General features: G+C 45.9%; 1 protein-coding gene and 1 pseudogene across 1 annotated transcript; one reads left to right on the top strand and one right to left on the bottom strand.

The window, feature by feature from the left end:
• The first annotated feature begins 5,970 nt into the window (after positions 1-5,970).
• On the top strand, positions 5,971-7,031 carry LOC123057144 (uncharacterized; annotated as a pseudogene).
• Positions 7,032-8,371: 1,340 nt separating this feature from the next.
• On the bottom strand, positions 8,372-10,016 carry LOC123059087 (uncharacterized). The gene has a single exon (XM_044481730.1). It carries the CDS (start codon positions 9,908-9,910, stop codon positions 8,372-8,374), a length of 1,539 nt encoding a protein of 512 aa, XP_044337665.1. The 5' UTR covers positions 9,911-10,016.
• Positions 10,017-11,562: the final 1,546 nt, after the last annotated feature.

The raw sequence follows: 11,562 nt of genomic DNA, 5'->3' as shown, positions 1-11,562 counted from the left end.
GCGCTCGTTAAGTAGTTGCTCCCGAACGAAAATAAACAGGCCTAAATGGGCTGCCCAGTTGTTATAGCAGAGGACAAAGTTTCAGAGAAGACCGAAGGAGCAAAATCACGAACTAATGGGTATGCCTCACAAAGGTCACTCCTACCTTCCCAAATTACGACGAGTGACATATTTAGAGTTTTCCTTTTCTTGTAGGTTCATTTATTTAAAATATTTTATCTCTTGAATCTTACATTCAAATCGTGAAAAGTTTTCACCTATGGATTTTTCATGTCAAGGTTCTAGTCATTAGATCCCATGTTAGTAGGTTTCGATAAAAAAAATCACGAAAAACAGGTATAAAATCCAAGACAGAAGGATGACTTTCCTCCATTTTTCCCCTTTCGAGAGGCACTATCCCTGTGGTGGGAGCAAATATGTGCCATGGCGTGAAGCAAATACGTGCCTCTCATAGAAAAAGAATCGTGTTTTCCCCTATCCGTGAGGTACAGCTGTGACTCATGTAGAAACAAACTTGTACCTCCACGAGAAGCAAATTCATGCCTCTTGCAAAAGAAAAAAAATGCACTTTTTCCTTTTTAAGAGACACAGTTCTGTGTCTCGCGAATGTAAATTTGTGCCTCCACGACGAAGAAAATCAGCGCCTCTCGCGGAAGAGAAAAAGGAGTTTTTTTTTCTCTTTCGAAGAGGCACAACTGTTGTCCACCTGTTGTACTCCTACACGTCAAGGATGGGGTATGTGTTGTGTCAGTCAGGCATGAAGTTTTGTTCATGCTTCCGAGGTGTTCAACATTGATTAAGACACGGCCTTGGCCTCTGTGTCCTACCTCTTTATCGTTCGTGGCTTGAGACCGATAAGGGGGTTTGTGTGTAGTTGTAGTCATGGTGGGTGTGTTGTGCCGCTAGACATTGTATCAGTCATTTATAGGAAAAAAAGGTGTAGCTAAATCTCACTTGAATGAGACTTAACTAAGGCATAATCAAGTGACACAACATTTAAAAAGGAATACAGAAAAAATTGAACGTTTCATGGACAGATCTCCATTTAAGATCTCACAATTATAACATCTATCAAAACTCAGTCGACTGAAATTTAGCAATTCCGTTGAGAAAATTGTAAAGTGGCAAATCTGACGATATATGTCACATTTATTACCGACCGACGACTCCGAAAAGTCCAGGTCGTCCACCAAGAATTTTCTTCGGATGACCACGGTGATCGCGATACAAATCCGCCCATCGCTGCTTCACAAGATACTGCTGCACGTCAAGCTAAGCTGTAAGCTCCCGCCAGTCTTCCATAGCCAATTGATCCATGGCCGCCACGGCAGGAAGCACCGCAGGTTCGTCGTCGCCGCGCACCAGCTTCGTCGCGGACTCCCTGATCCTCCCCACGCGCAACGGCAGCCTCTTCGCGTCCGCCTTCGCGCTCGTCTACGCCCACACCTTCGTCTCCCTCTCCGTCGCCCTCCTCTACGCCCACCCCCTCGCCGCCGCCGTCCTCGTCCACGTCGGCGTGCTGGCCAGGGAGGACGACGGCTACGACTTCTACGCGGCGGAACGCGACGAGGAGATCTGGGGACACGCAAAGAAGCTGCTCCTCCTCTACCTCGCGTACCTCGCCAGCCAGCTCGTCACGCGGGTCGCCGTCGCGCTCGCCGCCTCCGCGACGTGCGCCGGCGACCGGCGCCCGCGCTCGCTGGCCGAGCTCGTTGCCGCAGGCAGGATCCGCGGCACCTTGGCCACCGCCGCCCTCGTCGCCGTCCTCCAGCTCGCGTCGTCGGCGGCTCTCCTCGCGGCGTGCCTCGCGTCCTGGTGTTGGTGGACGCGCGGCGCTGCTGCCCGGTCGGACACGGCCGCCGCCGTGTCGTCTTCCGTGTCAGGCTACGTGCTGTTCCTCCTTCTCCTCGCTCTCCTCTCGCACATCTTCCTCGCCGCGGTATTCCAAGTGGCGATCGCCGCGTCGGCGGCAGATGAAGGTTATGGTGAACGCGGAACGTGCGCTGCTCTCCGGCGGGCGTGGCGGCTCATGGCCGCGAGGGCGATGAGGAAGGAGGCCGCCGTGATGCTGCTCGTGGCGAGCCTCCTGCCGGTTGTCATCTACCCGGTGTACGCGTTCGCCGTGTACTGTTTGCAGAGCGGCGTCTGTGTCTGCAACACCCCTGTGCTCGGTGTCGTCCATGGATATCTTCTCCCGTCCGCCGGCGTGCAGCTCTACTCCACGGTGGCGGCCACCGTGTTCTATCACCGATTCACGGAGCAGCATTATGAATCTGTCATGCCATTGACGATGAAACAAGCTAGCTAGGTCAATCCTCTGGTCTGAAGATATACGATAGTACTCATTTGGATACGGAAAAACGAGACTGATTGAGTGTTTGGTGTAAGGAGAAAGGTGTAACAGCTCCCGGGTGCCCCTACACCCTCATGAACAGTATTTTTGTAAAAAATTCAAAAAGTTCAAAAAAAATCTGAAACTTTCACGGATCAAAGATGTTCAAAAATTTGATTTTCTTGCAAAGTTTCAGCAAGAAATAACTTTCGTGCAGCCCTCACCACAAAAAAACAAAATCATTGCTCAAAAATGTACATCAACTTTGAACAATGATTTTAGATTTTTAGGTGAGGGCTCCTCGAATGTTATTTTTAACTAAAACTTTTCAAGATCATCAAAAGTTTGATCAAGTTTGATGTCCCAAAGTTTCAGATTTTTTTTTATTTGTGTAGGGGCACCCGGGTGCTGAAAATTCTCTCTCGTGGTGTAAGTTGATAGACATGAGTGCCAATTTGGGCTCCATGAATCTCTTCCGTTTCTACAATGGTAAATGCTTTTAGAGTTCTTACAAAATCCTCTTGATTTTTTTAAACAACTCCACTGAAGAAATTGAGTCCAGTACATCAAAATATAGAGACAGAAAGTAAAGTGAATAAATAGTAGATTTAAACTAATTATTGCAGCATCATAGCTAACATTGCAGCATCTCTAACATAGTCGGAGGTTCATCACTCAGCAAAATGACACACCCAAATAGCATATGCAGAACACTACAGAAAACATGGCATGCAAAACAAAACTTCAGAGTTACGACCAAACGTGGGCAAGCCAATGCACCACCGGCTACACAATCATCCAACAGCACGATGCCCAAGTGGTGCCCATCCTTTCGCCTGGCCAAACACATCAGCCACCACCACCGTGAGTCTTCTGGATCCTCGCCGGAGAACCGCCATCACATTTTCCTTCTGCAAGTCGGACCGGTCATCAATATACTGACATATTAAATGAATGACACTAACAATATCATTCGGGCACTTTTTTTTATGAAAGCACACTTTGTTGCGTGTCTTCCGGATAGCCTATATAACATGAGCCGTCCCCACTACAGTGTTTTCCTTCTCTTTGGAGGAAAACTTTAGATCATTGTCAAGCATTGATCAAAGCTAGCAAGGGTTGATGCAACTTTAAAAGTGCATTGTACAATCCCCCGGATGAACCTAGCTACTGAACTCCCAAAAAACAGATGGTCAGTAGATTCATCTTGCAACTTTTTTCTCCAACCCACCACGATTTAGTAGGGTATCTGTAGTTCAGATGCTTAAGAACCAGCCATGAGAAAGCAATAATCATTGGTGAAATCTTAACCTTCCAAAGGAAACGACAACCATCAAAGGGCGAGTGTGAATAATTTTGTTGATACAAGGATTTAACAATAAATCCTTTAGTTGGGTTAGGCATATAAATGAGTATATATCTTTGCCTCCTCAGAGGGAGAAATCTGACACAAGATCCTTCAAAGCAACTCATTGTTCTAGGAAACACCTCACATAGCACTTCTAAAACTCAAACACTGACAAGCACTCATGATTACCTTATCAACCATAATATTCAATGAGAAAGTAAACACATCAAATCTACTAAACCTAGTAGCCAAGGATTGATCTCCAATCCAAAGATCCTCCCAGATTCCAGTAGCCTTACCATCATGGACTTCTTTTCTACAAAAGGTATAGAACAGACGTCCATTAAGGCATTTCAAAATTGGGACTTGCTAAACAAAATGTTGGCTTTTGACAAGGTCTGCCTTCTGAGATATTTCTTAAAGAGCAACTCTCGACAAATGACATTTTCCATGACCATTTTCCAAGAAGGGCTATGTTTCATAAACTCAAGGTTTACAACCCTTTAGGTACTCCATAGAAAGATAGCAAGTAGAGAGGTTTCTTACTAAGAGAGGAGCAAGGTCAGCCTACCTCAAATGAGAAGTAGCTTCCCTTGCCAAAATTTAAGTTTCTTCTTTATCCCATCCTCAACAGATTTACAATCTTTATTTAAGATCCTAACACTACTAACTGGAATGCCTTGATATTTAATAGGCAACTGACCAACCTGACAAGTGAAATTCTCATAAATGCTCTTTTAACAACATCTGCAGAGCAATAAACCTCACTTTTGTGATTTTTTTAACCCAGTTATTCAAAGAGACATAAAAATAATTTTAAATTACTAGCATTCTCATCCCCTTCCTTTAGGAGAAACAGTGTATCATCTACATATTGCAGGATATCATGTCCATTTTCCTGAAGGTCAGAGGCTAAACCTCTAATGAACCCAACCCCACTGCCCCTTATGAATCAACTAAGCAAGTGTATCCACTCCAATATTAAATAGAAGGGGTGGTAAGGAACACCTTGCCTCACACCTTTATAAGTTGTGAAGTAAGGTCCAAGCTCATTTTTTACTTTGACACAAACTTTACCATTCACCATAATTTTCTTGATTAAACCGATAGTTTTATCACCAAAACCTTCAAGCTTCATTATTTTATAGAAAAATTTCAGCTAATACTATAATAGGCTTTCTTAAAAAATATACTTAAAAGAGAACCCCTAATTGTTTTCAAACATGCACGTGATGCAAGGTTTCATGTAAAATCAGCCCCCTCCATAATATTCCTACCTTTCATGAATGGAGCTTGTAGGAAATCGTTGTTCTTCTTAGCACATTCATTCGTCTTGCCGTTGCACCTTTAATTACAAGTTTAAAGCTAGAATTGAGAAAGCAGATGTGTCTAAATTGCTCAATTTTGTTAGCTCCAACAACCTTAGGGATTCGAAAAAAGGTGTCGTAGTTCAACCTTTAGACATCCAGTTTACCTTGACAAAAATCATCAAAGAACATTTTCATAGGATTTTTAATAATTACCCAAAAATGGTGGTAAAACTCAGTTGCGAGCCCAATAGGCCCAGGGGCTTGTTATTATCAACAGAAAAGACAAGGGCATTAATCTTCTAGAGAGAATGGGCCACTATGTAACTATTATTATTATTATTATTATTATTATTATTATTATTATTATTATTATTATTATTATTATTTATTTATTTATTTATTTATTTATTTATTTATTTATTACTCTAGATGAAATTATTAATGTCATCCTCAATCACATGATTCAAGTAAAAGTTGACATCAATATTATTACTAACTCTAGATCCAAAGAGTTTTTTTTATAATTCGCAAAAAAGAGCTTTTTTATAAAACTAAGCTATAAGTTTCATAAGATTAGCTTAACCTTCAATGATGTTATCACCAACATTGAGTGAAAAAATGGCCTTCTTTCTCATCCTTTCATTGGCTTTACACATAATTTTTTTAGTGTTGCAATGACCTAATTTTAAATCCTTATCCTTTGGCTCTCCAGATCCACTCGATCTCGTCCTCTTTCATTATGGTTTTTAGCTCATATTTGTAGAGATTTTTTTGCTGGGTCTCATAAGCATCGTTGTCCTCGTTCAACCATGGAGTGGCACATCGGATGTAATAAATGACAGTAACTGGCCTGTGACTCCGAAAGGTCAAAGTCGTCTCCCGAGAATTTTCGTCCGATGACCACCATGAACGTGACAACGGCATTAAGATACGACACGTCAGCGATCAAGCTCTGGTCAACCTCTCCGCCGATTCTTCATCGAGCATAGCCAATGCATCCATCCACCATGGCCGCCACCGCCAGGGGAGCAAGCACCGCAGGTTCGTCGTCGCCGCGCACCAGCTTCGTCGCGGACTCCCTGATCCTCCCCACGCGCAACGGCAGGCTCTTCGCGTCCGCCTTCGCGCTCGTCTACGTCCACACCTTCGTCTCCCTCTCCGTCGCCGTCCTCTACGCCCACCCCCTCGCCACCGCCGTCCTCCTCCGCGTGTACTCGCTGGTCAGGGACAACGACGGTGGCCCCGGGAGGAGCCAGCACGTCGTCTACGCGTCGGAAAGCGACGACGAGATCCGGGGACACGCCAAGAAGCTGCTCGTCGTCTACCTCGCGTACCTCGCCAGCCAGCTCGCCACGCGGGTCGCCGTCGCGCTCGCCGCCTCCGCGACGTGTCGGGGTGACCGGCGCCCGCGCTCGCTGGCCAAGCTCGTCCGCGGCAAGGCGGCCGCGGGGAGGGTCCGCGGCACCTTGGCCACCGCCGCCCTCGTCGCCGTCGTCGAGCACGCGTCGTTGGCGGCTCTTCTCGCGTCCCCCTCGCGTCGTGGCGCTGGTGGACGAGCGGTGCCGCTGCCCGGTCGGACGCCGCAGCGTCTTTTGTGACGGGCTACGTGCTGTTCCTCCTCCTCCTCCTTCTCCTCTCGCACCTCTTCCTCGCCGCGGTGTTCCAAGTGGCGATCGCCGCGTCGGCGGCAGATGAAGGTTACGGGGAAGGCGGAACACGCGCTGCTTTCCGGCGGGCGTGGCGGCTCATGGCCGAGAGGGCGAGGAGGAAGGAGGCCGCCGTGATGGTGGTCGTGGCGAGCCTCCTTCCGGTTGCCATCTCCCGGGCGTACGCGTTTGCCATGTACTGTTCTCAGAGGGCACCCGATGCCGGTATCATCGGTGTCCTCCATGGATATCTTCTCCCGTCCGTCGGCGTGCAGCTCTTGTCCACGGTGGCGGCCGCGATGTTCTACCACCGGTGCATGGAGCATCATCATGATCCGGCTGTCCTTCAACCGAGGACGAAACTAGCCATAGCTAAATCCTCCGTGATTGATTAAGCAATGTGATACTCATCTTGAATTTACAATTTTACATGTAAAGCACGATTAGTTCTTACAGTATGATTGATATTTAAAAGTTTAAAAAATAATATATCCTTTTTTGCGATATTCTTTAATAAATAAAAACGAGCCGGCTCTCCAGTTTGCATTAGAAAAAACCCGCCAGTAACAGAGTTCAGCACATCAAAATGTAGAGACAAAAGGTAGAGTGAGTAAGCAGCAGAGCTAAACTACTTATTACAGTTCAACACAATACATCATCACATTCCAAGTATCCGAATTGCAGCCGCTCATCCATGCTTCCTTTGCATATGCTTCTTACGCCACCACATTCAGCATTCGAGCTCTTTGATTAATTTGGCTATTTCTTCAATGAAGTTTTTTCTCTTTGACGCTGACTATGGCAGGCTTGTGCCGGCCTGGACTTGTATTGAAGATCAGAGGAGAAACCTACAGAACAGCGATACAAAGTTATCTGCTAATTACAGGGTTGTTGAACGCACCCCAACAGAAGAAAGGCTAAATTCTCTCAGATAAATGAAACAACATCGACCCCCAATCTCGGAGAAGAATAGCTTGTACATCATTGGGGCATCGATTAGACCAAATAATCAAGTCATCAGGGAGACATACAGTCCCTCGCGCAATGGCATTGCATGCCTTCGCCTCCAAATGTTCCATAAGAGCGCAATGAGCACCGTGGATCTGACCTTGTTATAGCAGGATCAGGAAATTGCTGTTTAAAGTACACACATTCATAGTATTCCTGTTTGCGCCGACAAGACAGAAAATATGTGCCCCTAGAACCCTATGCACCCCCAGAGAACAAGTTTGCGCTGACAAGACATAAAATATGTGAATGTGTGTTATGTGTATTTGTACAAATTTTAAATAATTACAACGTTAATTTGTAAGCTACAGAAGATGGCAAATTTGAATATCCATATAATAGCAAATAGTCAATCTATATTTCATCCATATATTTGTCTTATTTGTGTGCACATAATTGAAAAGATATTTTTAGCCATGATGGCCTTCACTCAAAAAAAGAAAAATATAGTTTTTTTCTTCAGAAAATTTTGAGGTTTTCAATATTGTTCCGTCATTGCAAAAAAGGGGCTCCATGGAGCCTGGGATCTATAGTATCCACATCAATCAAGAGAATACATACTTCAAATTTCTAATACAACTTGTCATGGTTCTCGATGTAAAAAAATAACCGGCAGCTTGACTTATACTTCGCCAAACACACCGTACTCAATAGTCAGTATGGAAGCAATTATATACTGTATAATGTAATGACATTTTGTGATTCGCAAGACTATGCGGTCACTGGCTCACAAGCTCAAACCAAGTGTCCTTCCTTCTGAAGCAGACACCTCTTTCCTTTTCCTTCCCACCGTAGATTGCGGTGCTGGCATCATACAGCTTACCGTATAGTTGTAGTAGGGCGGTATGCAAGACCTCCATGCGAGAGCCTGAAATTTCCCTCTGGGCAATGTACCACCACGCCCCGAGATGATTTCCTGCACACTGATCTTGGGGACTTGCTCACTTGAATCTGACTGGTGATGGCTGCAAATCAAGAAATATTTGCAGCTCCTTCCCAGCCTCCAATAATACCGCTGTCCATCTTCGCACGCAAGGTGACGTGCCTTTCTATACGCTCTCACGCTTCCAAGGACTGCACGCCAGAATCCGGGACTGAAGTTATCTCGCAGTAACCCGGCAACCATATGCGCGCTGATCAAACACTGTCTATGCTCCGAAGCGATCTCCATGGCCATCGCTGCCATGCTTCGGTGCTCGTCAGGGTTCGCGCTTCCGAACGCGAGCGACTTGAAGAGATACCAGTAGGCTTCTCGAGGGACACGGCCCAGTGAAAGCGCTCCCGTCGTTCCAAGATCCACTATTCTGACTGACCGACCGGTGACTATGATTTTACTCCCACCGCAAGGTGCCATACGGGTGACGCACGATTTCAGACTTCTCCATGCTCCCTCGTTGATGTCCTTGGCGGTTTCGACAATGATCAGAAACCTGGTGTGAGACTGAGTGGCGTGATTCTGATGTCTGACTTTGAAGTTGCTGCCCCCTCTCAAGTCGGTCACTCCTTCATCCTCAAGGCTGCCTTCTGGAAAGAAGAGGATCGTCGAGAAGCGACTGCGCACATTTTCATCCCTGCAGACATGCTCAACAAGAGTGGTTGGACCGACGATCGGAAGTACAGCCAAGATCGGAGTAGCAGCAGGATGGAGCAAGAAATCCAGGACCCGTTCCCGTTCCGTTTGGCGACCAAACATGCACTTCTCCAAGAGCAAATATGCGGCGTATGGTTGGCGGAGTACCCGAGGATACGACTCCAAGAAGAGAAGGAACTCCTTCATACCTGCATCCATGGTGTCTTCAAGAGAAGAAACCACACGTTGCAGCTCTTCTCGTATGCTGTTCTTTGCACCGAACATTAACACTCCTGCTGCTTCTCTGTTGCTGCTGCTACCACCGCCACCGGCACCACCGGAGAAACGAAGCCGTTTGGCGAGACTACTGGATTCAGACAGCAGAGCAGCAGTCAGTGGCCGTGGGTGGCTCACCCCCTCCTCATCTTCAAGGGCGGCTTGGAAGCTCAGGGCATCAAGAATGTAGCGGCCTCTGTACATTCCTTGCCTCAGCGTCTTCAGCTGACGGAGCATCCCCTGGTTGGTGATGCGCCGTCCCTCGGCCTCCTCGACGACGGTGTCGATTCTCTGGACGACTCGCTGCAGCCTCTGGAGAATCATGTCGATGCCAGGCTGCTGCCGGAAGTACTTGCCGATCACGAACGACGCCGACCTGCTGACGAGGTCACCTAGGATTGCGGAGACGAGGATGTCCATTGTTATGTGAACCTCCTTGACTCCAGCACCAGGCGTGGTACTGCGACGGAAGATGGCGGGGTAAACAGCAACGAGTGCTAGCTGCTGGGTGGTGTCAGGTTTGGGGAAGGTGTTTGGACCTGACTAAAGACTCGCAGAGGCTTCTGGATTGAAGGTTTGAAGGTGACTGCTTGACTGATGACTGCAATTAGTGGAGCACAATGCTGGACGAATCAACACGCCATAAGACGTGTGGAATTTAGTTGTCGCTAGTTTGACTGATTCTTGGCTAAAGAACAGGTGGCATTACTTCCTTTTCCTTTATGTATTTGTATTTATTGCGGGAAAATCTACCCTGAAGCTGACATGACAGACAAAATCTGAATCTAATAGTACTATTTTATTTAGAGGGAGCAACTTTTAGTTACTATGGCCGTGTTCGGTAATACTCCGCTCCTTCACCAGGGAGCGGAGCCGGCGGAGCGCCCATTTGGCTGCTTGCTCAAATTACACTAAATGCCGCTCCGCTCCCGCAGCGGAGTTAGAAGCGGAGAGTTTCCGAAAGACCCTTATATATGCCCTATGTAATCCAAGCATTTGCATCTCCAGGGAACATGTTTAATTCACGCATGTTATAGTAGTCTCACTAGCACTGTATATGCCCCCACACCCAAGGGCTTCCCTCACTGTATATGCTCTGCCCTGCCTCCGGTGGTATGGCCATGATTTTTTTAGAAAAGCAAATACACTGCTTTACAACAAAAATTCAAATGTATAAGATGAGGAATTTAATCTCAAACCTTCAATTTATGATTGAAGGTCTGAAGAACAGAACAAACTTGATATACAAACATAAATCAAGAAAATGGATATAGGATGCAGGTATAGGCTGTAAGAAATAGTTGCCAGCTCTTCACCATTTGCCAGCCCGTACCACCAGGGCGGAACTTTCGCCGACCCCCCCCCCCCCCCACACACACACACCCACCCACCCACCCACATACACACATCCATACTTTATATTTCGCATTTTCCATCAGAAATTCTGCATACTGCTGCACATCAGGACTTCTTCTAGGCACGTGTTGCTTGGATGGGAGTAACGGAATTAGACATGATGTTGCCATCTTGTGAGCTAAATGAAAGTCAAAATTTCGTATAGTATCATGTAAGATTATTATGTCCGTATGTTCTTTACTGTGACGGTTGTGGATATGGACAGCGGAGGTGAAGTACGAGTTTCTAGAGGGACTAATTTGATTATGCCTACTTATTAGTATTAGTATGTTTTACAGGTTTATCAGAGGAATGAAGCTGTTGTTCCATTTTCATGTTTCCAGTTTGGTTCTACAGGAGTGTTGTGTTTTTTATGTGACACCGGTTGATATCCAGTAGTATTTCATCATGTCCCGTGTGAATCTGCGATAGGGATGGAAAGGTCAACTTTTCTTTGTAAAGCTAATCCATATTTTGTTGATGTCATTTTACAAAAAAAAATCATTGACTTATTTTCTATCCACATATCTATGTAACTTGTTTTGGTATCATTTTTAATTGAACAATAATGGACCTATTTACGGTCTTCACTTGTAAGGGGTTTTTAATATTTTTGCCAAATATTTTTGGACCACTCTTATTGTTATATAGTTAAAATCAAGTTGAACTGAGTTGTA

This window comes from Triticum aestivum, chromosome 3A (genome assembly GCF_018294505.1).
Source record: "Triticum aestivum cultivar Chinese Spring chromosome 3A, IWGSC CS RefSeq v2.1, whole genome shotgun sequence".
NCBI lineage: Eukaryota > Viridiplantae > Streptophyta > Magnoliopsida > Poales > Poaceae > Triticum > Triticum aestivum.
This window is presented reverse-complemented; position numbering and strand designations above follow the sequence as displayed.